This window comes from Protopterus annectens, chromosome 7.part0 (genome assembly GCF_019279795.1).
Source record: "Protopterus annectens isolate FY-2018-M chromosome 7.part0, PAN1.0, whole genome shotgun sequence".
NCBI lineage: Eukaryota > Metazoa > Chordata > Ceratodontiformes > Protopteridae > Protopterus > Protopterus annectens.
This window is the reverse complement of record NC_056739.1, coordinates 162,189,268-162,216,650: the sequence shown is the minus strand read 5'-3', so window position 1 is coordinate 162,216,650 and position 27,383 is coordinate 162,189,268. Positions and strand designations below refer to the sequence as shown.

The 27,383-nt window shown below is 39.8% G+C and overlaps 1 protein-coding gene across 3 annotated transcripts in view; it reads left to right on the top strand.

The window, feature by feature from the left end:
• ETV7 (ETS variant transcription factor 7) overlaps positions 1–27,383 on the top strand; it is a 475,597-nt gene that overhangs the window by 115,125 nt on the left and 333,089 nt on the right. For 2 of the 3 annotated variants that reach the window (XM_044076621.1, XM_044076619.1), the window contains exon 2: positions 216–399. In XM_044076621.1, the coding sequence (XP_043932556.1) occupies positions 255–399 (145 nt within the window). In that variant the 5' untranslated portion in view covers positions 216–254. The remainder of the gene's footprint in view (positions 1–215; positions 400–27,383) is intronic. The other variant, XM_044076620.1, reaches the window with a different exon arrangement.

Here is a 27,383-nt window from a genome sequence, read left to right as displayed (position 1 = left end):
AAAATTCAGGCCGTTCAGTGCTCACAAGAGGCAGTCTGCCAGTTTTATTTTGCCAGCCTATTTGGTCACCATCCAGTCCAGTGCATATTTACAACAATGAATGATACCATGCAAGCTGAAGCTATATGACAGGTAGCAGTGTGCTGGAGAACAGAGCAGGATTATGTATACTGTATATTATTATTTTAAGAGATTCACTGGTCTTTTTTTTTCAGCAGGAAAAGATATGCATCAGTCCATCTGTAAGTCCTGTCATGACTGTACCAGCTCCTGTGCAATCTCTCCCCAGCTCAGCAATTCCGGCCTATCCTTGCCCTTTGACTCCTAACCATCCCAGCCCAGTAACTGTTGTACACCTCACTTGTGAGGAAGAACTTTGCAAGTTGCCAGGCCGGCTAAGTAAGTATGATGGCATAATTTTTAACAAAGAAGTTCTTGTCTCTTCTTCCAGGACATACACTGGGAGTGTTTTGCAATACTACTGCATTTCCTGTTGTGTACAGAATTACTTTTTAATCTGTTTTGTGAAAAGAAATCCTTTGTAGTATGAGCTTTCATACAAAAATTGCTTCCTCACTGCTGACAAATGAAGCCTACTAATGGAAACTAACAACACAAAAACTTTAGTATTATGAAACGTTTAAATAGTGGCTTTAACTACTTAGGCCTTGAATATCTCATTTGCAAAACATATATTTTAACATTAAGACAAGAATGCTGAAATTATTAGCAGTTTTCTCTTGATTCAATTTTATTTTGAAAAGTAGAAGTTAATGTGATCAGTATATAGACACTGCAACACAAAACACGTTTGTTGACATTCCATCATTAACTCAACAGTTGAGACCGATCTAATACAGTTCAGCCTATTGAACGGGATACACTGGGTATAAAAGGAACTATCGCACAATGAAGGCCAGAAGAAAGTCATTTGTTTCTAATACTTAAAAAATAAAAAGTCTGTGGGGCTGAATCAAAACAGAGCTGGTAGTAACTTTACATTAGCAAGCAGAGGGACATGCCCTTTAACAGCAGATAAACACTACTTGATCCAGCTAGAATTTGTTTTATTGTTTTTTAATCTCTTGCACTTGCCAGTTGGATAAGATACTGAATTTGGTTAGCTACCAGCTTCCATCCTACTATCCCTTTGCTAGAGTGCTCTTATACATGTGCTATGCATTCCTGATTTCACTTGGTTTTTCAGAACCCTCCATCTATTCCATGGATAAGTAATGCAATGTGTTAAATATCTTCTAATCTTTCCTCTCTACCTTTAAATTCTGCCCTTATTCTTCATGATGGTCTTTTTTTCTGAGATGCTGCCTATTTGATGTTGTAATTGTGTCTGAGATCGTTGTGTTTTTCTATCAGCCCTGCAACCCAAGCCATCCCAAATACTCCAGGCACAGTATGTCAAACTCCTTTCATTGTCTTATACAGGACATCTGATGCAGATCTTATATTGCTTAAGTTAATATTAAGGATTTCCATTCTATGTGTGTAAGTGCAGAGAAAAGGACACGCAGTCTTTTTAAAGCCGTATCTTTTTAACTGAGAAAAACATAATTAAAAAGGTAATGATACAACAGTCTGATCTGTGACTGCTGTTAAATTTCCAGAAATGAGAATCATCCAAGGGTATGTGTACAACCATAATATCCTCTTTCCATAGATATGTCTGTCTCTTACAATTTACAGTGTATGCCACTTCTCTTAATTGCCTGCAAATTTTATCATTTTTATTTGAATTCCCAAGTTCCTTTTTAGTATTCCTCTTGTTAGTACCTCATCCTTTTGCGTATTCTTTCTCTGAAATTTATTTTTCCAAATGCATTACTCTGTACTACTTTGAATTTTCTTTAAGATGACATACTTTTCCTTCCTCCATACTTTACCCCAGTGAAACTTGCCCCCCCACTAGATCTTAAAAGGGAAAAGGATAAAAAAAATCATGGGTCTGGATGTCATCATACTGGAAAGGGTGGGGAAGTATTATATTATTTAGCCCCATCTTTCCCTGTAAGACTTCTGCACTGTAACATACTAAATGTGTGCAGTGGAGCTCAGTGGAGGCAGCATTTCTAGCTCATTTAAGGACATTCACCTGCTAAGACCTCCACCCACATTAGCAGATCTTGCATCCATTTGTGAATTCCTAGTTGCCAGTCAGGAATTCCCTTCCAGAGACCCCCCCCCAAATCTTTAGCCTCTGTCTTGGGAAAATGCAAACAGGTATAATCACTCCTTCTTCCTCCTCCTTTGCCCATGCCAACTAGTTATCTTATTCAGAAGATGTGCCAGTGCATCACTGCAAGGAGCAGTGGCACTCACTGTTCATTTATTTCAGGCAAGTGGCATCTCTTTTGTTCCACCATATCTTGTGTATTTTGTTGTATCTGCAGAGAGACATAAATTTTCCTGCAGCTTCTCATCATTTTGTTAACATATACAGTAGTAAAACACAACTATAAAAATGGATTTCTTTATTTTAGACATTGCTTCTAAGCAAGCTAGGTCAGAAAAGATATTTGTACTGTGTGATAATTTTAGACACTATTTCTGAGCAAGTTAGGCCACAAAATATATTTTTTGTGTCCTATGAGACATGATGCTACAGCTGTATATTGCATTATTTAGATAAGAAAGCACAGCTCTGCTTTGTAAATTAGTAAAACAAAGGGTATTATGGAACATTGCTTAGTTGTATGTTAACCTTGCTTTTATTACAAATTCTTTAATAAATAAAGTATTGTTTGTGTAAGGGAAAATTGCTGAATATTTCAGCATGAAGTCATGGGAAGCCTGCACAGAGGTTTGTGAACTTTAGAAATATAATAGTTTTACCTGCCGCTAGATGATGATTGCGAGATGTTGCTGTTATCTTAAGAATATAAATTGTGATTGGAGAAAATATTCCAGAAGGTACCATGTAAGCTGAGAATACTTTGTTTCATGTATATAAATTAGTCTTTGTAGTCTGCCATGATATTAACCCTGGTGGTGGTGCTGCGGTAGTGTTGTCGCCTCACAGTAAGATGTCCTGTTCGATTCTCAGCTAAAGCGTCTTCTGCATCAGGGCCGGCAACTTGGTACATAAAAATCTACTGCCAGTCATTAGTGGACCGGAGTTCCGCTGTGGTGACCCCTAACCGGGAAAAGCTGAAAGACACAACAACAACAGCAACAACAAGTCTGCCATGATATTGTAACTTTTTGTGTAATCCCAGTAGTTGCTAATCTATTCTGGACAATAAAACTTGTTGCCAGAAGATTTTATGTCTCAGTAAATTTATTTTAAGACAGACAGTGTTATAAAGAGTTTGAACGTTTATAAAGACCGAAGACAGTGCAAGCCTTGGTCTTATACCAAATGTTGTTTCAAAGTGCCCCATCACTGTTTCCAGGCCAAATTCATGGATGTGTTATGCTGAGTGCTACTTTCCCTTGGTTAGTGTATTTTCACAAGAAGCATTTGTGATTTTTGAAAGGAGAAAAATCTCATTAGTGTTCCTTGCACCTAGTGTTGTGCTAATGATGCTTTTCTTATACTGCCTTTGGTTCATGCACAAGATTGCTGATCGTAAACAAGAAACATAGCTGAGCCTTGGCTTAGCTCAGTATATAGTGATTGTTGGCATAGTCACATGTCAGAATTACCTGCTTCAGTGTCCCTAGATATACTTCTTCATGTATGCATGTGCTTTGTAGTAATACAGCTGCACTTTGTCTAGTGATCAGTGTTTATAACATTAAACCATAGGTGCACTGTCCATAACAGCATACTGTGTTCCCACAGTGATAGTTCTCATGTGCTTTTGTACTGAGAGTCACCCACAGCTAGCAGGGCATGCACTGCACTATAATGAAGGCTCATTATTGGCCCAGATTCATGAATCCTGTTTTGGCCATCAGTGCAGACTACTCTGGATGGCACTAAATGTCCAGAGTGCCTAATCCTGCAGATCTTGTTACCAGTTACTGGACACATTGGACTATTTGCTTCCGCCAGGAGTTGTTCCTTTACACAGTCAGTATGTTAGCCTTTGCTTCCACCTCCAAGTATTGTTTAGTGTCAGTGGCAGGTTACGTCCAGTGGATATTTCTTGGACCATCTCACAACTAGCTGAGAGGCTTCAACTAGCATTATGCCATAATTCTGCAATACTTTAATAAATCTTGGTTACCATCTGATCCATTTGTTAAATGCATGTTTCATGGTTCAATACTAAGTTTGTTTTTCCGTTATTTTGGGAGAGTCTGAGATATCATGCTAAAGTTATAAGTCTTTTTCACAACTCCTTAAGCACTAGAATGCTGGTGAGCAGGAGCGTAAACTCTTCATGCGAGTGATACAAATATATATACATGGAAGGATAAGCAATTGCTAAACAATAGTTTTAGTTATAAATAGTATGACGAAAAAGTGAGAGAGATGTCTAGGTCAAAGCTAAATTTTAGGTACAGAACAACTCTTTTACATTAGAGCCTGTTCTGTTACTATAGTAAGATTTTAAAGTAGCAGCTAACTGGAGGGAACAGTGAAAATAATACGCATTTCAAACTATATTTACCATCTACCTACCACTTTCCTGTGATGTGAACACCATGTTTATAATGTTTTTTTAGTACATGGAGCACACTGATTATGCTCCAATATTCAGGAAAAGACAAATCAGTTAAGAGCTAGAGTTTCACGAGACCCGACATTAACAAATGTTAAGCAGCACCTGCTGTAGTTGTTAAGGTTGGGTCTCAGGCTAGGCAGTAAAGTCTGCCATTATAAATGAGATCAGCAGAATAAAAGATTGTTTCTGCCTACTGTTCGTTGGTAACATGACCCTGACTTCCTGTTTTAAACTTTGAAAGTTATTTGATTAACAGAATGTGTGTACGCCTGATTTTCTGAATGATATTATGAAGTCTGAAACATAAATGAATGCTGTTATGTATTGTCTTCATTCCTCAGTAATTTATCCAAAAAACAAGGACTTTATGAGGAACATACCCAACATGCAAGGCAAAATCTGGACATTCTGCAAAAAATCTGGATAGTTGAGAGGTATGTCTTGTTTAACTGGAGCTAAGTATAATGTAATATAAACAAATGGAGCTTTTCTCCCCGGGCCTCCTTTGAAAATGGGTACTGCCCAGTTCAGAGACAGGAAGGTGAGTGTAAACATAAGGGACTGTGTTACACCACCTTTCTGAAAGCACCCTCTAAGTGTTTTATGGCTTTGAAAGCCAGTAAAACAATTTAAGTTTTTTTCTTTTTTCGTTTTTACTTTAACTTGTAGTACATGGAGCAGATAAAGCTCCATGCACTACAAAGAATTATTAGTGGTTCACTGATTGCTTACCTAATATTATATGTTCTCAATATAGATGCCAGGATTCATCTTGAGAGTGATTTCTTGGCATCCATGTCTTGAACACATAATAAAGTGAATAGCAAACCACTTATAATCCTGTATATTTGGTGTGCCGATTATCCATAGTTTATGTGTGGTAGCTTGACTAAAAATGGCTGCTGTAAGATCTGTGATAGTGATGGCTATCTGTCTATTGTCCAGTTCTCCTCCTCACCCACCCAATTTTGTAAAAATGTGGCTAGGTCATTATCCTTAAAACTGTTGCTTTAATAAAGATTAAATGTGAAAATATGTGAGTGACCTTAATTGAAAGGGGTTACATACCATTCTTTGCATGATACAGAGTGTATAGGCTATCTAAACTGAATTGGGACCATATATATCACTTGATGTGCAAGTTGCTAAGTTGCACATGATGTCTGCTGTTTTTTGTTTTTCATAAGATATTAAACAAATAAGTACATTGGACAAAACAGTAGTTAAGTCACAGTTGTATTCATCCTTCTAGTTTTACAGTCTGTCCATTAAGTGTGTTGTGTACATGCTTTTCCCAGTAATGCAGTATATGTATGTACATACTGGCTGTGTGCACCACTCTAGAACGAGGGGCCCCGAGTTAAAAATGTACTTAATATCAGCTTCAGTCTCAGTAAATTACTTAATTTGGGGATTCAGTAAAGCCTGTGTGACATTGTGAAATATTGCCAATTATGCCAGGAGAAGTAGGGCAGTGGATGTGTGACATATGCCAGCACAGCTAGTTGGAATTTTGTAAAGAATTATATGTCATTCATATAGTTAACTGATTTGTAGAGAGGCTTCTGTTAAAAAATGTATTTGTAAAACTGCTTGTGTTAAAAATGTACCAACAGTGTGCCCTGCATGACAGAAAAAGAAATATGCATGCATTATTGTAATTGTTTAAATGAATATGTTTTAATAGAGGATACTGGAAGAGAAGAGGGTAATCTCAAACTTTGAAAATAGTTTGAAATTAAATTACCTGCCTTAGGCCATAAATATTGTATTGTACAGTTCTCAGTGCAGCCAGAGAGAAAATGTCTATACTAGGAAGCTTTCTGCATTGTCTTTGAGGTGAATTAATTGCTACTCTGGAAGGGTGGGGGGTTGAAATTGGTTTATGACTTCCAATTGCTGCAGCAGAGCTTAGCAAAGCTCTGTGTGTGTATTATTGACAAGTATTTGCTAAATCCTGAAAGCTTCTATCAAAGAGGGGAATCATGGGAACCAGAAGTCAGATGACCAGATGTATGTGATATCATTCTGTAATCCATCACTAGAAGTGATATTTTAATACTAGGTGAGACTGAATTCTCACAGCACTCTGTTTTTGTAACCTGACAAAGATGGATCTTTCGCCTACTTCATCTTGCCTTGCTCCAGTAAGTAACCAGGGAGTAATAATTCTTTAGATCTGTCAGGAAAATATAGTGAGATTAGTTAAGTATTGTTTTTCTGTAACTCTAGGAACCTGTCCTCCTGTATTACTTTTAATATTTCTTGAGAGTGAAACTGTGGTGTTTATTGTAAATAGATATTTAGTATTTTCACGTTCTTTTATTATTAACTATATCAAAACTTTTCGTTGTGACTGGTCCTTTAGAGAATAGTTTAACCTTTCAGAATCTTTATATCTATTGGTGACACTGTGGCCACTCCTGAAAACCTGGCTGTTTGGTCAATATTACTATTTGTATTAATATTAATTTCACTCAGTATGATTGGGTACCCTTGCAAGAGCCTTAGAGTAGCTGACTTTGGAGTGTCTTAGTGGTGGTGTAACTGCCTTATAGTCTGGGCAGAAGGGACATAGCTAATAAATCTGTGCCAGCCTTTCCCAGGTGTGTGTGTGTGTGTGTGTGTGTGTGTGTGTGTGTGTGTGTGTGTGTGTGTGTGTGTGTGTGTGTGCGTGCGCGCGCACTCGGGCGCGTGTATGTATGTATGTATGTATGTATGTGTGTGTGTGTGTGTGTGTGTGTGTGTGTGTGTGTGTGTGTGTATGTGAAAATCAGATCTCAAAGAGTGTGTGTGTCAGCTATTTGGAGCAGGAACACAAAGCACTGGTTCCACTGAGAGGGTGCTGGAGGACTTGGCTTGGATACTCAGCTGAGGACTCAACCCTACACCTGTGCCAGTGGGGAGTATTATTGGGGATTTGGAGAGAGTGGGAGGACCCAGCCCTCAGACTGACTGTGTTCCTTGTGTGCTGTTAAGGGAAACTATGCTTAATGCAGAGAGCTGCATGTGGAAATACTGGGTGTATATATTTTTGTTTCAAGTGAATGTCCCTCTCCAGTGCCAGTGGTGAATATTCATGCTCCTTGATTACTGGCCCAGAGGTGGGACATCACAGCCTACGTGGTCATTTTTCAACATGTGCATGTCATGGTGTGATGTGTACATGGACGTGAATATTTTTGGATTCAGTAAACTCAGTGTAGCAGTGTGCACTCATGTGCAAAGAAGGTAATACCCTGGCATGCTAATTACAGCATAAGTAGCTGAATTGTATGCTAATCAAGCAAACTAACATGGTGGACGTATTCAACAAGCTGTAAAGCTACCATGCAGACTCTGTGCTGGTGTTTCCAGTGTGTTCGAAAACATTTCAAATACAGCTACAGGAAAGAGTCTACATGGACAGAAGAGCAAATAAAAGTTGTTAGATATGTACAGAACTGACTTTAACATGTGACAGCAAACACATAATGCAGCATATCTTTTTTAAGTGCCATGACATAAATGCAGCCTTCGCTCCCCTACCCCCAAATGAAGAATAGACTTGTAAATAATGCAGACAGCTAAAACTGGAAGCCCATGAAACAGACTATTCTTAGTCGCATGCAGGCATATGCAGTATGTAGCTGATAAAATACAGACATATTTTCTCAAAAACAGTACTCCTGTGTGCAGATATATGGCAAAGCAATACGCTCCTTTGTGTGCTCAACATTCATCTCCTCTTCAGTTTCCCTGGCTACACGGTTGCCAAACATGTAAATTCAGGAATGTTAGCATGGTGAAGATACAAATGAGTTCTGAACTCATTATAATTGCTGAATCCCAATATGTTTGAACCATGTAGGGATGTTCACATTGTGTAAATACTACCTCGGTGTTTGTTTTCAGTGGATGGCAACAGTGGATGATGACTTCGGGGGAGTGTTAGGTTAGACTTACAGAGGTGTACATGTAGGTCTGTGGGGGTGAAAATGCACATAAGCAGTGCACAATTCACAAGTTCTGTTTCATTACAGCACAACCAACTCTTCATTTGTTGGCAAAATGTGTCATCTCTGTCTGCTTTAAGTACCTTTTTTATTATTTTGGTCATTGCCTGATATGGTGCTTAGCTCAATCATGGCAAATTGAGGAATAAATTGCAGGTTTCCCTGTGTCTTGTAACTATTCCTATGGCAGCATGTGTATGTGTAGGCCTAGAGTATAGATGATTTTGAGTTCTAGTACAGGGTGTGCAACTTTTCCTTTACACTTTGTGCTCCACATTTGCACGATATCACAGGAACAGAGGAAAATAATACCAGTTTTGCCTATGCTTACCTTATTTATGCAGAGCTGCTCAAAGGTGTGTGGAGGTGCATGGAGGTATGCATAGCACACTAATCAGTAAGCAGCAGATGTGTTTAATAGATGTGAACAAATAAAAAAAAAGGTCCAGCCATCAAAGCAACACTGTTTATTAAGACACAGTAAATGCAAAGCTTTCGAACTTCTCAGCTCTTTTTTAATGCACCTTCAAAATTCTCAGTTCTTTTTCAATGCAACTCAGAAGTTCGAAAGCTGAATTGCATGTTAATGAACCAATCTAACATAGTGGAGCTATTCAACAAGCTATAAAGCATCCATGTAGACTCCATACTGTTTTTTCCTGCATACTTCATACTGTTGGAGTAGAGACATGGAAAACCTACAGGGACACAATGCTAGGGGATGCTGCTGTTTTGATCCATCTGTATGTGCTACAGGCTTAAGCCAGTGGTGCTGCTGCTGGTACCAATAGGTCTAGCCCGAGAAAAAGAAGAGTTTTCAGGCCCCTGGTAACTTTTCACATGCTACATGACCTAGAGATTGTAGAGTGCTATAGGGTGGACAGGGACACACTACAAGAACTCAGTGATCTCTTCCGCCATCAACTCAGAACCAGAGCCAACTGAGGGGAACCCATCCCAGTGAACACTAAGATATGTGTAGCCCTTAGAATCTTAGCTACAGGTACCTTACAAAGACCAACTGGGGACATGATGGGTGTGTCACAGGCATCACCATCCAGGATCCTCCACCAAATTCCTAGATGCTATGCTAGTACATGCCAGTGAGCATATATGTTTTCCTCGTAGTTCTGAGGAGAGAGCTAGGAATATGCAACAGTTCAACAGTGTGGCAAACTACTCTGAAGTACTGGATGCCATAGATTGCACTCATTTACACATTAAGATACTACCTGATGAGCAGGGTAGAATCTACATTATCCGCAAGGGATACCACTCCATCAATTACCAAATAGTGTGTAATGCCAAGGGAATTATCTTGAATGTGTGTGCTGGCAACCCTGGCAGTTATCATGACTCCCATATCTGTCACATATTACAGCTGTACTAGATGTTTCCTGGGGGGGACATACCACAGGGCCATTTACTGAAGGATGCTGGCTATGCACCTAAACCGTGGCTGATGACACCCATCAGAATTGCACATGCATCCACAAAAGAATGCCATAATGAGGCACGTGCTCTAACCAGAAACATCATAGAGCATGTGTTTGGATTGCTGAAGTCATGGTTCTGGTGCCTAGATAATCTGGTGGAGCCCTGCAGTATAATCCATGCACATGTACACAAATCTTTACAGTACATGCTATGCTACACAGTCTGGTCCTATGGAAACAGCTGCAACAGGATCAGCACAGTTAAGTGATACACATTCTCCCACCAATGCCTAGGTCACCACAGCCACAGTCAGAGGAGGACTGAGAGAGGGGAACCACTAGCTGCTGTGGTTAGAGGCAGATGTAGGCGTGCTCAGCATGCCCTTGCTTTGGCTAAGAGACAACACATAGTACATTCACTGACTACATAGGTGCCTAAAACAGTTCTCCTACTCACATACATGTAGTAGGTTTGATGGCAGGCAACTCATGCAACCTTTACCTCTCCATGTATTGGCTGTGTACTGCTTGCACCAGACAGAGTCAGCCCTGAACTAAAATTGTGTCAACTGCTGCATTTACAAGTTAAGTCCAGAACTTAGAGTGTAGTCTTTAATAATATTATGGCATATCCTTGTACTTCTTAACTTGGTACAGTAATCAAGGACATAGAAGTGGATTTGTACAGAAAGTACCTTAACTTGTGACAGCAAGACTTGCTTTGCTTGTATGTGTCCATTAGTAAGTATTAGGCCTCAGGCATCAAATATTCACACAGTCATACTTCTCAGAAGTACCAATAATCACTGCATGGCCTCAGTTTAGCACCATACATTTGTGCTGGTAAATCACTAAAGAGAGAAGTTAGAAAGTAATGATACATATTGCAGTTTCTGACTTCACAACCCTTCCCAAGATCAAGCAACAGACAAGATGCCAAACAAGGAGAGTAACAAGACCATTATATCATTGCAGTAACTCACCTGTGCTCCCTCTAAAAGAATAGGCTATGCTTGTTTGTGCCATAAAAGTAACTGAGCTTTGTCCCCTCCCCCAAATGAGCAGCGTACTCTTGTTTGTGCCATAACAGTAACTCACCTGTGCTCCCCCCAAAAGAACAGTATATGATAGTTTGTGCCATACAACCTGGTCTTCAGTTGCTGGCAACTGCATAACATATTGCTCCCAGTTAATATCCTCACATATTTTAAGGTCACTAATATAGAATGGCTTATACACTGCATGTCTCGCACATCTGGTCAGATAAGTGATAAATTACCAAGAAACACAGACATTTAAGCAAGAGCTGTGTATTTGCAAGCATAGTCATAACAGGTTGTGTGATCACTAAGTGCACTACTTCTAAATATAATAAGGATAATTAAATGTACAAATAACAGGTAATGGTTTGATAGCAGTGTGCATTCTTTTGCAGTTGGTTGTGGGTGTAAGAGTTCAAATCCTGAACTATGTAGAAGTATTTCATGTGTACTGTCATTTTCTACTGTGTATGTCATACATTGCTTTTCCTCATTTCACGTTTCCCTTTTTTTTCTTTTCTTATTTTTCTTGCTTTTAATTTCACTTTCTGTGTGAGGCACTGTGTAGTGCAATCGGTGGAACCGGAGAATAAATACATTTCAGGTTTGGCTGTGCTTATCTGGTTTGCGCAAAGCATGGCATTGTGGAAACAGGAACAAATGGACCATGTAAGAAGCAGACAGCTTGGATACATTCAATTAATACTCTTGGCCATCACAAAAACCTAGCCTGGAGTACAGATGGAACTGGATTCTAGTGCAAAGTGTGGAACCTTTGTTTTACTGCTGTGACATTGCAGTTTACAGCACTGAAGGACAACATAGACAACTGTTTCCTCAACCTTCTTGTGGCAACAGGTGTGCAAGTATAGGACTGCTATACATATGGTCATGGGTTCAAATACAGCACATCCTATACACTATTACTTTTATTGATTTAATAATCTATGTATTATCACATTTATGATCAAATGTATGATTGCGGGTATACTGTGTACTGTAGTCCTGTAAATGTATTCCTGCTATCTGGACCAGCATGGCCTTCACTTTTGCTAACACATACACACCTGGCTGTACATGCAACAACCCTGAAATTACACTGCTTGCCACTGTTGAGCTCTGCTTACCATCATGCTAATGCTGTGCTGATAAGCAGCAGGTATATGTTAGATACTCAATACTATCAGATGTTAGCAATGCAGCTCATGTTTGCTCACTGCTTACCTACATTCAAACAGATATATCTTGCATGTATGTAACTTTGTTAACCATTGCGCAAACCCACTGCTCACTGCACTATTGAACTGTATATATGATGCTTTATTATTGGTGTTTATTGTCCATTTCTTTGTCTGCAATGTTTCCACATGTAGTTTTATGTCAAACTAAGAGCTTGATCTAACTATATGCCATATATTTACAATATATCCATGTGTTGGCCTCCCCCAACTAAGCACTACACTCCTGGGGTCTCAGTACATTTCCCACACATATATCTACCCCACTACAAAGTGTAATATATAATGTTGTGTGCTCCCTCATGGACAGGGCCAGTTGTTGGTGCTCACAACATCGCTCTGCTAAACTCAAACATCTAGCTATGCTCAGTAAGGGTACTTGTTACAAAGCTAGGCTTCTAAATAGCCTAGTGCTATTAGGCTAGTAGCCTCATATGAGTCTATGAAGCTATGTGCCTATTCAGGCCTCCCATGCTGTTGTTACCCTCATGGCCTGCTGATGTCATCTACTATAAATGCACCTTCACTCTTGTATGAATCAGACTTGTGTCATGGCACTTATGTTAAGTACTGTGTTCTGTAGTCTGTGCACTTAGGTAGGGGTTCTGTTCTCACTGCAGTCAACTGTGTGTGGTGTCTCTAGTCAGCAGAGTAGAAGTGGTATTCTACAGTTACTTCTCCAGTGGCATGGATTGCCAGTATTTTGATACTTGCACAAGCCTACACATCCATCATTCCATGCAGCCTTCCCAACCTGTTGTCTCCCATGGGTCCCTATTAAATTGCTGAATGTTTCAAAGTTCGAATGTCATATGGTCGACACCATATGATCAAACTTTGAAAAGTTCAAAGGTGAAAGGCAATGGCTCCATACCCACAGAATGGAAAAATTGATCTTTTCTGCACTGAAGTGCGGTCTCAGAGTTGGTATATTTAAGTAGGGGGTGCAGGGGGGCTTGCCCCCCCTGCTCAGAGAGTTAAGGTAAGTTTTTTTTTATTTTTTAATTATATATTCGAGGTTTCAAGTTTCGCTTATATGTTGTCGAACATATGAGGTTCGAAATTTCAAAGCTTCGAATATATAATATAGGCCCGTCTCCCACGTGGCCTGCTGATGTCATTTACTATAAGTTCACCTGAACTCCTGTATAAATCAGACTTGTGCCATGGTGCTTGCATTAAGTACTATGTTCTGTAGTCTGTGTACTTAGATAGGGCCTCTGTTCTCACTGCAATTGACTGTGTGCGTGTGTGCGTGTGTGTGTGTGTATACGTGAGCTGTTGCTTGACATTGCTGAGAGCATTTTACACAGTTATATGGGACACTTATTCTGGCCTCAACAGACTCTGCTGATTTCATTAGCTATGTGATAGCTTTGGATATGCAGTAATTCCACCAGGTAATGGTCAGACAGTGGGCTGAAGGCCAGGCAGATGTGACCTCATCCTATACCAGACAGATTACAGTGACATGGGTTTTAATCTATCCACATACATCATGGCATGGTTTGTAGCCTCTGTGTTACGTTGATGAGAAAGGCCTGTGGTCTCTCCAGAGACTCTTTCTAGATCTAAGCTGACACACCCTGTATAAATAAGGCAGCTTACAGTGCTGTTGTAATTTCCTCCTTCCAGGCAGTAATCACTCACAGCTGCAATCCATTAATAATTTACACCATATAAAAAGGCAACCCTATAGCTAGGAAAACTGACGTCGAAGAGAGTTCTATATGTTTGGGACAGTGAGAGAAAGCATTTTCTTCAGGTTATCTGTACACAGGAGTACTGAATCTCAGAAGACATGGTTCCATTTTGTCATGTACATACTGCATATTCTGGAATGTGTTTAACAATAACGTGAAGCACAGGTTTTTACACTGTTATCTGTATGCACTACTTATAAGTGTCCTGATGGCATGGCCATGTTTGTCGAGCCATTTCAGAGGTAGACATGATTGGCTAGACATGAAACACATGGAAAGGAATGCTGTGTGACAAATATGTACAAATGTTTCAGGGACAGGTTCTTTGGCAGCATTTTTAGCATTTCAAAAATATTTTGTTAGCCAAAAGGTTCATTTGCTTGTTCATCTGTGGGGGTGGGAGCTAAGGTAAGTTACTCAGGATCCCTATTAAATCTCAAAATTCCACAGTCCCAAGACTCTGAATACCGAGGACCAGAATCTTGAGATTGCAGAATCTCGAACATAAAAAAAACAACATGTTCTAATATATGTGCAGGGGGGCAAGCCCCCCTGCAACTTATGTATACCAACTCCAAGATTGCACTACAGTGGAGTGAATGGCAAAATAGTGCCGTGCAGAGTGCAATGGAAACTTTGCCAATAACTCCACTGTAGTACGATTTCGAAGTTGGTATGTTTAAGTTGCAGGGGGTGGGTGCAGGGGGGCTTGCCCCCCTGCATATATGTTACACAATCTTGCTTTTTTGTTTACTTTTGTTTTTTTTTTTTTTTTTTTTATCTTTGAGATTCTGGAATTTGAGATTCTGATCCTCGGGATTCGGAGTCTCGGGATTGTGGAATTTCAAGATTTAGTAGGGATCCCAGTTACTCTTATGACACTAACAAGGGTATGTTACTCTCGTTACTCTGCTTGTTTTGCATCCTGCCTGTTATCACATCTCTAGACTGTTTAATGTTTCTCCAGTGGGTAACACTGACTGGTTACCTTTTATGTTGTATCTGTAAACACTTATTTTGTAGTTATGTGATATTTATGTGTATTACACATGTGATGATGGTGGCCAACCTGAGGCACAGTTGGGGAGTACAGAGGTTGAATCTGACACAGAGGTTAACATACAGCCATCCCCTGGATTTACATTGGACACAGCCAGTAGGTCAACACCTATCCAATCCACTGAACCCACAGATAGTGGACAGGTGGAGGTCAAGGATATTGATTAGGGAAGCATGGCTACTGCAGCTTCAGTGCCTGTTGAGTCTGGCCATAGCCAAAGTGTGGGTGAGGTGCCATGTAGGAAGATTGATAGGGGTGGTTGGAGGGGGCCTGCTGCCCCTCCTCCACCTGGTGCATATGTCAGTTCCTGTGCCACTCAACTTATGTTTAAGGTTAATGTGGAAGCACAGGTACTTTCCCATAGGTACTCCAGATAAATGCTCAGGGTTGGGGATGTGACACAGTCTGGCATGCATGACTGCCTCCATCATGTTGCCGATTTACTGGATTGGATGAATGACTCATTGGAATGAGGGGTGTCTGTGATGGATCAAGGGGTGTCTGTCATGCAACAAGCAGTGTCTGTGATGGAACATCTGCTAGGAGGGAAACAGCATCCTAATGGGAGTAGGTCAACCACATCATCTGCTGTCAGCCAATGTGGCCATGCCTGCTCATGCTTCCATAGTGACAGTACTTCAGCTGCTCCATCAGTGAGTGTGCAGTCCACACAAAGACATGGCAGACCATGGGGTTGTAGTCCTGGGCATTCCTGTGAAGGAAGCTCATCCAGCAGTCATCAGTCACATTCAGGTGGCAGCACTGCATCTGAGCATGGTCCTGGTTGTCAGAGTGCCAGTGCAACTCCTGGCAGAGTCAGTTCTAATGATCGGAGATGACAGCGATGAACTGCCACTTCTATCGTGCATGGCCCACACCTGTCCAACACACCAAAACAAAGAGCTAGCACTGAGCTTGGCTGTGTTCCTGCACACACACACACACACACACACACACACACACACACACACGCATCAATTTCACCTGGAGGACCCCTACAGATACACACACAACAGTTACTCATTTTGTCTCACTGCCCATTTGTTGTTTTGTCCAAATGTTTGCCTTCTTCTCCTTCTTGCTCACACACACTCGCCGACCATTTGTGTCAGGTTAGGCTTCCTGCCCCCACACAATATCCTATGCAAGTTATGATAGCTGTGCTATATCCCTGTGTTCTACCTTTCTGATTCAGGGATACAAAATCTGTGTCTGATGCTCAGGGTGCATAGCTAACTTACTGCATAGTATATCTGCATTTGTGGTGTTTAACTGGTCATTGTACATTTAACTTACATTGGCCTTGGAAAGTTTGACAGTTGATAGCATCAAAATGTCACAACTTTATAGTGAATGCTCTTGTGAGGATTGTGAAGTAAGAAACTGCAATGTGTATAATTAATTTCTAACATGTCTCTTACAGGATTTTCCAGTCCAAAGGTATGGTGCACATCACAGCTCATGCTATGATACTCAGATCTTAGGATTGTATGACAATATGGCATTTTTTTTCTTTTCCGTAGTTTTCTTAATTTAAATTTCTTTTTTTGCCACTGTTTGCACAATGCACTGTGTAGCACAAACACTGTAAACTGAGAAACCGGAATATCCAGGAAGCAGACAGCCAAAAATAGAACATATTCTGTGTACTATATTCCTGTCAGTGAATTCCTGCCATGTGGACTGGCATGGCCTTCACGTTTGCCTAAAGCACATACACAAAGGCCTGTATATCCAATGACCCTGAAATTGCATTGCTTGCCAATGTTGCACTTTGCTTACCATTACTCTCAACACCATGTTTGTGAGATGGTAGGCATCACACAACATGTTCAAACAGTGTGTGCACTCCCAGTAAGTGCAGTAACTGCAATTGGTGGGAAACCATCATTCTACATTGGTCTTGATCTGTGGTAAATATCGCAGGAATTTATGGAGAGGAAGTAAGATTCTGTGCTCAAAGTTGGGGTGTCCAGGAGTCCAAAGTGTTTGTTGTCCTCCTAGTGAAGGAACATAGTGCCAGGCTATTGCAGAGGGACCATTCTGGCTCAGAGTACAAGTCAGAGGGATGGGATAGTCTTGCATGGGCTGTGACCAGTGCTACCAGTATCCCCCACACTGGTGAGCAAAGTAGACACCACTACAGTGACCTTCAGAGAAGAAGAAAGATACCCTCGAACACTGAATCAAGGAATGTAGGACTGGGGACAACTCACAGATGTGTAAGTATCAATTACAGAGACTACTTGTAAGAGTTAAATGCTGAATATAGCCAGGACTGGTCTTCATAACGGTATTCTATTCTGTTCTGTTTTCTCCTAGCTTTCATAGAGAGAGAACTAAATGTGAGAACCCATGCCACTAGATTGGCCTGGTTGAGAGAAGCATGTGGTATGTATGCAGCAGAACAGTACTATTACTGTAACATTAAATGTTTAAGATAGTTTTTGTGGTATATTATACAGTTGTATCAACATGAGCATGCATATCTCAACTGTAAAAGCAAGTATGCATGCATTTCTGTGTAGCACAAACCAACAGCTCAATATTCTAATATCAAAGTAAGCAGGCATCTCTCAACTGTGAAAGCAAACTATGCATGCATTAGTCTGTAGGCCAGACCAACAGTATAATATTAGACAGTAGTTAGAGGTCGTGGGTTCACATACCACACTTCCCAGCTATATAATACTGTTAATTTGTCACCAGCATTTTAAGGTAAATTCAAACATCTACACCAGTGGCACAAATGGCTGGCTATAAAACATAATCTGTATAATTGGAACCCACATATGTGCAATGTACGTACACATCAAGGATTGCTTTCTGCAATCTGTAGTAAAGAGTCCATCTGTTATGAGCTGGGTAGTCTTAAAAGCAAAAATCTTATTTATTAGGAGTTGGTAGTCTTAAAAGTAAAAGTAACAGAATAAAGTCAAATAAATGTATCAATGCATTGTATGTCACATATGAAGCTACTAATGTTATCCCATTTTTCTCACACCCCAACCCTTCTCTTCTCTTTTTTTTTCCCCACAGCACAGCGGGCTAGGCCTGTCCCACAGGGTCCTCCTGCCGCCACTCCACCGGCTACGGTGCCAAGGCCCAGCACGTCTGGGATGCAACCTGGCAGCACCCCGTCTGCTGCTGTTGCATTACCTGGCCCCTCAGAGAGTTCTTCCCTGCAGGATAGGCTAGTGGTTCCCTCTGGGAGCAGTGGCAGAGTTGGTGATTTTATCACCTGTGACAAACTGACAGGGTTTGGGCATAGGATTGTGTGCCGCACTGTTGGTGCACACCTATGCCAGATGAAGATGCTGCTCTCTATCATTGTACTTAATGACATGAAAAGGAGACTCAGATGTCAGGCACTGCAGCCTTCTGTGTAGTGAGGTGACAGTGATGACAGTCCAGTGGGTGAGGATTCGATTCTCACTGTCACCCAGCTTGATGGCCATGGGTTCTTGATGTCCCCACCCTCATCCCAACCATGGTGTTCACCAACCTGTTGTGTCCTTCACCACATTTGTGTCTTGCCTTGTATGTCCTGTCTGTCTGCGATTGTTTCCTCACTTACCCAACCTACCTGACCCAGACATTCCTACGTTCCTTCCCCAACATTCCTGTTTTTCTCAAGAAAAAAAAATGTCCGAACAAAAAAAAATTGTCCCAGACATAGCTCTCCATTTTGATCACATCTTCTTGACACACTTGATTTGGTCCAATTGGCTATACAACATGACTGTGTTGTGGTCATCCCCCTCTCTGGAGGTGATAGTCCAAAGTCAGCTAATATTGTGCACATATGGTCATGTTTTATTTTTGAAGAAATGGATAGCTATGGTTCTTTAGTACCTCCCTCCTGCAGATTCCTGCCCTCCTTTCACTTTGTTCTCCCCCCCCTGCTTGCTCCCCATTTCACCACTGTCCTGTCTTTCCCAGTACCATTATGAATACCAGTCCTGACTATATTTAGCTTTTAACTCTTACAAGTAGTCTCTGTAATTAATGCTTACACATCTGTGAGGTGCCCAAGTCCTACATTCCTCAATCCAACATTGGAGGGTATCCCTGTTGCTCCTCCGGAGGTCATTGTAGTGGTGTTTTCATTGCTGTCCAGTGCAGGAGATACCGGTTGCACTGGTCACAGACCAGGCAAGACTATCCCATGCCTCTGACTTGTACTCTGAGCTGTAATAGTCCCTCTGCAATAGTCTGGGTCCATGTTCCTTCTCTAGGAATCCAACAAACACTTTAGACTCCTGGACACTCCATCTTTGAGCACAGAATCTCAATCCCTCACCATGCACACCTGCCATGCCTACCACAGATCAAGACTAATGTCGAATGATGTTTTCCTGCCAGTTGCAGTTATTGCGTTTACTGGGAATGCACACAATGTTTGAAAGTGTTGCATGATGCTTACCATTGCATAAACACAGTGCTTGGCATTGCATACCTTCAAGAACCACATTTGTGCAATGTTAAGCGGAGCAAATGTATTTGAAAGTGTTACATACACCCTGTATTGGAACCCAGTACCATCTGGCCCAAAAAAGGAATGGATCCATGCATTAACAGGTGGTGCCACAGATTCAGCTGAGTAACAGGTGTATTTTAGAGACTGAATAGCAACTGGCAGACTTAACTACTGTTGCATACACCTGCTACTTAACTGACTCTGTGGCAGCAGGTATTAATGCACTTAATGCAGTGATACATTCCTTTTTAGAGCCGGATGGTACCGGGTCCCAATGCAGCTGTATCTAATACATTTAGCTGCATCTGTATCAGCTTTGTTGCATGTTGGTGTGCAATGTGCACCATTGCATAGTAATGCTTTAAAAGATATAAATGGGGAACGTAGAACAGTGGTGACTTGGGGAGCAAACAGGGAGAAGAACAATAGGAATTCCCTGCTAAATTGTGACAGGATTGATTATATGAAAGGCATGTACTGGACAACTGACTCTGTGGCAGCACATGTTAATGCACTGATGTGTTCCTTGTTGTTTGGGCCAGATAGTACTGGGTTCTAATACCAGTGTGTGTAGTATTTTTACAGGTGTCTATGATACATTGGCATACATTTATATACAGGTGTCATTCACTGTTGCTTAGCAATTGTGTGCAGTGCACACCATCTTGCAATAATGCTTTATAAAAAAGAAAGATAGAACAGTGGTGACATAGGGAGCAAGCATAAGGGAGTACAAAAGGAAATCCTTGCTAAACTGTGACGGTTACTATTGATTGTATAAAATACATGTGCCACTTAACTGACTCTGTGAAACTCTGTGGAACTACCTGTTAATGCTTTGATCCATTCCTTTTTGGGGTCAGATGGTATTGAGTTTGAATCCAGGTGTATGTATATGCTATTCAGACAGTTCATGCTAATGTACAACCTATATATTCTATTAACTTTCTATGTGTGGAAGTGCAATATTACATATCTGTACATATTGTATGGGCTGTTGTCTCCCCATTATGTATGCTTTTGGTCTTGTTCAAAGGGAATGACGGGTATGTTTCTGTTTCATTATAACACATGTCTATGTGACATTTCATGTCCCTATTTCTGTTTACATATCCTTGCATTAAGTTGGCCTTTGTAGAGAAATGTTGTGCATAATCAGTGCTATCTGTGTAGCCCTGGTGGTCATTGTGGCATTTTTGTGCAAATCCACAGACTGTTGGTGCTTTGACTTGCACAGAATATATATCTGCATTTACTTGCAAGCTTTCACAACCAGCAACACTGCCATGATCTGCAAAACCTTGCTTAGATATGCCACACCTCATTAATATGCATTGCATGATGCTGGGTGAAGATCACTGTCGCAGTAGCAGGTATACTCCTTGTAGGCTCTGCGAGAAACCTACATGGAATATATTCATCGTGGGGCATGTCTTAATGTGCAGGTGCACTTAAGGCAAAAATACAACACATAGTCACGTGACTACTTCATGTATGCAAAAGCAGTGTATATTAAAAAGCAGTAGAAATTATCAAAACAGAAAATGTGGAAAGTACACTGTGGGGCAGTAGCTCAGAGGAAGGTACTGAGCTGGTCAAAATGGTAGACTAGGTGGTTGCATCAACAAAATATTGATAGCAGGAGGCTAAAAGGTGAGCTTCCACTATGAATGGACAAATTTCAAGTTGTCAAGGATCTGAATCCCCGAAATGCATTCCATGAAAAAAAATGGCTGAAAAAACACTTTATTAAGTAATTTTTGCAGGGGACAATCCCTACACCCCATGAACTTATATATACTAACTCCGTAGTCACACCAAGTTGAAGAAGGGGGAATTACCTCCAATAGTGGCAGCATTGCCAGTACAACTCACCAACAGTGATTTTCTGTTGAGGAGCTCCTATCCTCAGTGGGTTGAACTTCAGGATAATGACGCTCAAGAGTTCAGTCTTTCTGCACCAGTAAGTTACCCAAAAGGGGTAACACACCTATCAAGAAAGGCATTTGGAAACATTTATATTAGACCATGACTTAGGCAGTGTGATTTGTATGGCACAAATAAGTGGATTATTTTTAAACAAGAAACATCTTTATTAAATTATCATGTATGACATAGGCAATGTTGCAGTTATATAAATGAAAATAAACCATAATGATACAATCTCATTTGCAAACATTATGTATACCAAACCATGCTGACACAACTGTAGCTGCAAACATTAACCATCACTTTTAACATATCTCGTCGTTGTTAGTCAACCATTACATAGCTCATTCAAATCCTGCCTTCTTTTAAACCTTGTTCCTCCTCTGCATGTATTGATCCCACATTTCCCATTTCTTCTTATGTAATTTGCTCCTACCCTTTTCTAAAGATCCCAATCCCAGTTGTTTTATCTCCGCTACTATCTTTGCTAGTTCTAGTAAAGTTGCCTTAGACTTTGATTTCCATTTTCTAGTAATTGCTTTTTGGCAGACATCATAATTAGACTCAGCAAGGCCTTATTATGTTTAGGCCATTCCGATTCTGTATCATAGCTCAAAAAATCATTTTCCTAGTTACTCCAATTTGCTCAGCCAGCATGTATGACAGAGCAGTCTACAGGGAATCTTTAAAGTTTGCCAACTCATTACACTCCCAGAAAGTATGTTCCCAATTGCTTCTTTCTTGCCCATCACACCTCCAGCATTTGCTGTCTACCTGAGGAAAAATTCTTTGAAGTCTGCTTGGGGTATAAAAATACCTATGTAAACACTTCCAGGCAAAGATCCTAAATCTTTTAGATTTTGTTGCATGTTTGGGAGACATACATACATCCCCCATTGTTTCTTCATGAATTGCTTATCTAATCTATCTTCCCAATCCTTCTTAATGTCCTCTGATTGATTCTTATAGTTATCATGAAATATTTTATATGTTCTACTAATTATTCCTTTCTTACCAGCAACTTTTGTACTAGATTCTACTAAAAACTCTACCAGTGCTGGTCTTTCATTTAGGACCCCCCATTTCTTTCTCTTTGTCTATACTCTGATACCAGTCCTTGATATGGAGGCAGTCTCTAGCTTGCAGTCCAAATAAGCTGTTGGTGTCTTTCCATTCTATTACCTTTCACTCTCTAGTTGTTTTCTCCCAATACCTTAGTTCCTTTGCCACTTTTCTCCAATATAGTCCTGCCACCTCTTGCCTATCGTCTGTATCACTAATTGTAGTCATCCCTATTGTCAGAATCTCCTTTCTCCATTCCCGTGTTGGCTTAGTTCTTAGAAGATCTTCTGCTACTTTAGGAATATAATATTCTGTATGATTATTGTTGTTCTCCTTAAAGCTCTGCATCCAAAATCCCAGTCTCTCCCTGTTACTTGAGCCTTCCCCCCTGTTTCATCATCAGCTCTTTCCACTTTGAATTATAGTTTTCTGCATGTGCTGTGTATAGGAGCCTTAACTGTGTTGCTTTGAAATACCCCTTTAACTCTGGTAATACCAATCTGCTCTGTTATATTGGAAGAATAAGCTTATCCCACTTGACTCTTGTTGTCTTCCCCTCCCCCATAAAGTCCTTCATCTCTTTATTAATTGATATCCACAACTTCTCACCTGGTTGATAAAAAATTGCCTGACCAGTGTATAAGACTAAAGAGGCTAAAAACATTTTAACTGCTTGTATCTTGGTATTGTTATCCATATAACAGAGCTTCCATTTTCTCAGTTTTTGTATTATCTTTTTAGTGTCTTCCCACATATCCTTAGCTGTCCTACCAGTATCATTTTTAATCCATACTCCTTAATACTTCATTTTATAATGTCCCCATAAATATAGATATCGCTGAACGAATTCATATGTGGGTACATAATTTAATGCTATTGCTTTTGTTTTAGCTTCATTGATTTTGTATCCTGAAAAGGTCTGAAACTGTCTCGGTATGTTCCACAGCACTATAACGTCCCTTTCTGGTTTTGTCAGGTATAAAATAATGTCAAATAGAGCCAACTTTTCTTGACTACCATACCAATTATATCCTTGAATTTCCAAGTCCCTTATTTTCTTTGCCAGTGGTTCTAAATATAATGCAAGTAACAAAAGGGAGAGGGAACACCTCTGCCTGGTTCCTCTGCTCAAGCAGAGATTATCAGAGAGGACCCCACCCACTTTAATTTTCACCTTCAATCCTTCACATGTCCTCCTAATCAACCTTATAATTTTATCAGGGATTGCAAATGCTTCCATTGCTCTGCTGCTAAAATCCCAGCTTACTCTGTCAAATGCTTTCTCTGCATCAAGACCCACCAGCAACAGTGGAATTTTCTTACATTCTGCTTCCCTCTGGATGATCACTGTTATGTTTATGTTGTCAAATGTTTGCCTCCCCTCCACAAAACCACATTGATCCATATTATAGACATAAACACTTTATAATCATGATTTAGTATTGAAATGGGCCTGTATGAAGATGGATCTGATCTATCTTTACCCTCTTTAGGTATTACAGCCACTACCACTTTTTTCCAGGATGTTGGTACTTCTCCTCCTCTTAAAATGCTGTTAAACAAAATCTTCCTGATGTTTATATTTTTTTTCCTTCATGGTTTCCAAACTTCAACAGGAATACTATCTATTTTTGGGGACTTTCCTGTAGATTGGTTATATATCACCAGTTTTATCTCATCTTCTCCTATCCTGTTAGCAATTGAGCCTCTTCTCCCTTTAGTCTTGGCATATTTATTTCTTCCATATACATTTCCATTTGCACCTTTTCTTGATTTCCATATTTCTCTGCTTTATACAGACTTTCGTAGAATTTCCAAAGTATTTCTAATATTTCTACAGGATCCCATGTTATCTTCCTTGTTATAGGCTCCCTAAGTCTGGTGGCAGCCCTTTCTACTTTCTGTTGCATGAGTTGGTCTGCTAAAATTTTTTTTCCAGAGTTATTATCAAAAACAGGTGCTCAACAACAGTCTTTCTAAACTCATACATATTATCGAGGTAATCCCTTATTTTCTGTTTAGCATTCTGTAGTTGATCATCTTCTTGTTGTGTGAGACTCCCCTATTTTGCAATACTTAACATTTGTCAGTCCCTCTAATTGTTAATTCTTAACCGTATCTCCCTTTCTTTTATTTCCACCCTGTTGTTAAATTCCACTGTAATTTTATCCCACTGCCTAGCTATATTTTAAGTTTCTGTCTTCTCTAATAGCCCCTGAAAAATTTCTGCTCCCCATTCCATTTTTTTACATTGCAGTGCCTACATTTCTTAAAACTGATGAAGGAGAAAGGGAGAAAGAAACAAAAAGAATAAACAGAAGCACCTATTTGCATTTTAACCTCCAGAGAAAATCATGCACCACTTAAGTAATACTGTTAAGAAAACATTTTGTTTTACTTACAGTTAACTGTCTCCCTCCTCTTCCCCTCTCCTAAGTATTTTTCTGAGCATTAATGACATGAAGTAGGGCATATGCTTTAGAGTTCCCTACAAGTTTAACAAAGTCCAAACAAGTCCAATATTTCCAGATTTTTCCTGTTCTGTCCTGTTTCACAAATATAATTATTGCTTTGTAATCCCACATTTGTCAGTTTCCATGTTACTGATTTCAGTCTCCAAACATTAATATCGTGAAGTAAGACATATGCTTTAGAGTCCCCTACAAGTTTATCAGAGTCCAAGAAAGTCAGTATGTCCAGATTTTCTTGTTCTATTCCTGTTCATCTTCATCTCCCAGACCCTGTCTCTGCTTCATCTCCAGTGCACTCTCGATTCTTCTAGTCAACTCCTGTGCTTTTTTTTCCTCTCTCAAACATTTTCCATTGAAACACTGGGAAGGTTTTACTGGCACAATCTCTCTGCAGTCTTTATTTACCAGAAGAACAAGAAGAAGAATCTCCTTCTGTTTCACAGCGCACTTTTTGTTGGACAAACTTTTGTATTTCTTCCTTAACATGTACTTCATCAAAAAATGTTTTTGTTTCTCCAGGGAAAAATATTTTGAAGATAGCTAGTTATAGCAGTTTGAATTTCACACCTGATTACTGACATTCCCTGTGTAATGGAATAAATGTATTCCTCTTCTGCCTGGTGTACAATGAGTAGTCATTCTCCACAAACACTCTGCTGTCTTCCACTTTTAGTACTTTGTCCTTTTGCCACAGTTTTGTCAGAATCAACTACTTCTGTTGGTAAAATTGCATTTTTTGCTATTAAAGGTCTAGGTTGTTTCCTCATAGCCAGGATTGGAGATGACAAACGATGTACCCTTTCAGTTAACAATCTCTTTTGTGGAATTTGTGCTTTCATGAAATTAATGCAGTCTGTTCCCTCCAGCTTCTCAGGTACAGCAGAAAATTTCAGGTTTTCTGTACGTGTTCTGTCCTCTAATTCTGTTATTTTTTAAACATCTCTTTTTGTGCAGTCTGATATTCAGCCAGCCTTTTCTTCATTTCAACCTCTGAGTTTTGCAGTTTTATCATCTCATCTGAGTATCTGTTTAAAGCTTCTTCCATTTTTTTCAGCCTTTTATTGTTTGAGTTGATATAGTCCATCAGTGTTTCATTTATTTTAGTCAGGCCTATATACAATAGCTTTATATTTTCCTCAAGGTTACTGGAAGTTATGGCTGGAGCTTGTACTTTTTGCTGAACAGCTACAATACTTTTTCCAGTCAGTGTTTTTTTCATCACCTTTTGTAGCTGATTTTCCTTCAGGTCCTCTGCATTTCTTTTTCCTGGAATCCAGGTAGTACATCTACTAGTTTGTGTCTTTCGGCTTTTCCCGGTTAGGGGTCGCCACAGCGGAACTCCGGTCTGCTAATGATTGGCAGTTGATTTTTATGTACCAGCTTGCCAGGCCTGGACGCACAACCTTCAACAAAGGTACGCCCATTCACGCATGCCTCCACGCAGAAGACGCTCTAGCTGAGAATCGAACCGGACAACGTCGTTACTGAAATTTACTCAGAAATCCAGGTCAGCTGGCTTTCTCTGCTAAGTTTCTGTTTTCATACTGGGAGAGCCAGAATTAAGCTGTTAGTGTGTAGCCATCATGGAAGTTCTGCGCAAATACGTGGCTTTGATAAGTGTACATCGCAATGTTTTAATAACTGTTTGTTCAAATTCATACAAGACAATAATTATGAAATTACAACCCTAAAACATGTTAATGATCATATATTGTAACAGTCAATGCATGGAAAATTTAGAAAGCGATGTTTGATTAACAACAGTCTTCTTAATCAGTATTGAATTTGTATTAATAACCATCAAGAAAAAGGGAAACTATTAAGCAATTTTTAATAGTACAAGCAAGCAAGTTAGTGAATACAGTAACACTGCAGTAAAAGAGGGAAATTAATAATCAAATGTTGAAACAAGTGAACAGTATCATTTTTTTGAATGAGATGAATGGTGAGCGTAAAATGAAATAACCGTTGCACATTACTGAATACATATTTGTATAGTATTGTTACAGGTACACTGTGCCCGCCTAAACAAAAAAGGTGAGTCATTGTTTATGCTGCATCAGTTGTATAACAGCAAATTAAGATGCATTTGTTTTATATTAAGGGAATTCAAAGTTGTTTACAAGTATTTGAGTGATTAGTGACCGCATAAAGAAAATAAAATGCACAAGAAGTGTTTGAAGCAAACATAAAAAACAGGTTTTATAAGAGTGTATATTTATATTCAAGACACTGAATACTAGTTTTGAGTATGGCAGGAAAGTCTGAACAGAACAGTAGCTGAATACGGGCACAGTTTTAAAGTACATGAACATACACAGCATATACTTTTGATGTTAGT